Source organism: Polistes canadensis, unplaced genomic scaffold, assembly GCF_001313835.1.
Source record: "Polistes canadensis isolate GaletaPanama2010 unplaced genomic scaffold, ASM131383v1 scaffold_227, whole genome shotgun sequence".
Lineage (NCBI taxonomy): Eukaryota > Metazoa > Arthropoda > Insecta > Hymenoptera > Vespidae > Polistes > Polistes canadensis.
Window position 1 is genome coordinate 36693 of NW_014569774.1, and position 1700 is coordinate 38392.

The 1700-nt window shown below is 28.1% G+C and overlaps 1 protein-coding gene across 1 annotated transcript in view; it reads right to left on the reverse strand.

Moving 5' to 3' along the window:
* The window catches only part of LOC106790250 (protein PFC0760c), a gene marked incomplete at its 3' end in the record, with an annotated part of 8712 nt that continues 7012 nt past the window's right edge, over positions 1-1700 (reverse strand). Inside the window, exon 5 of the mRNA XM_014755019.1 lies at positions 1-1578. Within this exon, the coding sequence (XP_014610505.1) occupies positions 1-1578 (1578 nt within the window). The remainder of the gene's footprint in view (positions 1579-1700) is intronic.

Here is a 1700-nt window from a genome sequence, read left to right on the forward strand (position 1 = left end):
TGAACTTGCTTCTTTATTTTCATCTTGGTTATCTGAACTTGCTTCTTTATTTTGTTCTTTTTCATCTGTACTTACTTCTTTATTTTCATCTTGATCACTTAATTTTGTTTTCGTATTTTCATCTTGGTCATCTGTACTTGCTTCTTTATTTTCATTTTCTTCATCTGTACTTGCTTCTTTATTTTCATCTTTTTCATCTGTACTTGCTTCTTTATTTTCATCTTTTTTATTCGAACTTGCTTCATTCTTTTCTTCCTTGTCATCCGAATATTCATTTATATTTTCATTATTTTCAACCACTTCGATCTCAGAACTAGACGTAGACTGTTCTATCGTTTCCCCATTAGTATCACGAATATTTTCATCGACAAGCAATTGATCTACATTATCTTTTACCTTTTCTTCCTTATTTTCAATTTCATCTTCTTTCGGTCTTATCGATACTTCTGTTTTAACATTTTCATTTGTAATTGATATATCATCTAAAGTAATATTTTCATCACGTTTTGCTGTAATAGGTGTTTGAACATCCACGTCATCTGATTTATTTAATAATCCTATTGAATTTTGAGAATCTATTGATTTTTCAATAGATTCACGATCCATCGTAGTAGATTCCAAATTGATAGGATTAGAAGAAAGATCTTGAAGTTTAGACATAGTTGTACTATCCAAACTACTTAATTCCTCGATGAATACACCTTCAGGTGTTCCAGGAAGAGCTAAGGGTTCTCGTAAACTTTGCATACTATGTTCATTCGAATGATCTTTATATTCTTTTAATGTTTCTTTGATAACATGATTTGTTTCGTTATCTTCAACGCTTGTTATAAAATTTAAATAACTATTTTGTAATGTTGAATCATCCTTAATTGATTTTCCTTTTTTTAAATCCTCGTTAACATTTAAATTAGCATTTGTTTCGAATATTACATTAGGATTCTTACCTATTACAGAATTAGAAACAATATCAACGAGTCCTAACATGATTGGTCTGTTAACATGACTAACTAATAATTTAGCTAAATTATTCGAATGTAATCCACCAAATAAATTGTTTAAATCTTTTTCTAAATTTCCTGTTGAAGTTCGATTTATATTTTCAATATTATCATCATTGTTAAGTTCGTTTGATTCCAATTTTAAATCGGTAGATGATTCAACAAGTGTATTATCTTCTTTGGTACATTCTTCAGATTTATTCTGATCAATTAATTCATCTTTCATACGTTTATCGTTATCTTTGTTTTCAGATAAAACGTTACTCTTCGTCATTTCAATTGATTCCAATACAGGTAATGGCAAACAATCGTGGAATTCACCTGTGTGTTGAACACCGCACGATGCAAATGCATTTTCCGTTGACAAAGTATTCCTTTGTATTGCATCTTCACGGCGTAAAATACATTGTCGTTGTTTTATAGGTGTCTGAATTCTTTCTGTCAATTCTAGTTTTTCTTTTTCATCAACTTTTGTCGTATTTTTCGATATCATTGCTGATGATAATGCAGATTTAATCAACGAATCGGCGACCACTTCTTCTGATACTGATTTTAAATTGTCAACTAATGGTTCTTCCTGAATAATAAAAACATATAATGCAACGAAATTTGTAAGATATATTTAAAAATAAATAATATATATTATATATATTATATAATATAATTAATTAATAATATTATATAATTAATATTATGTAA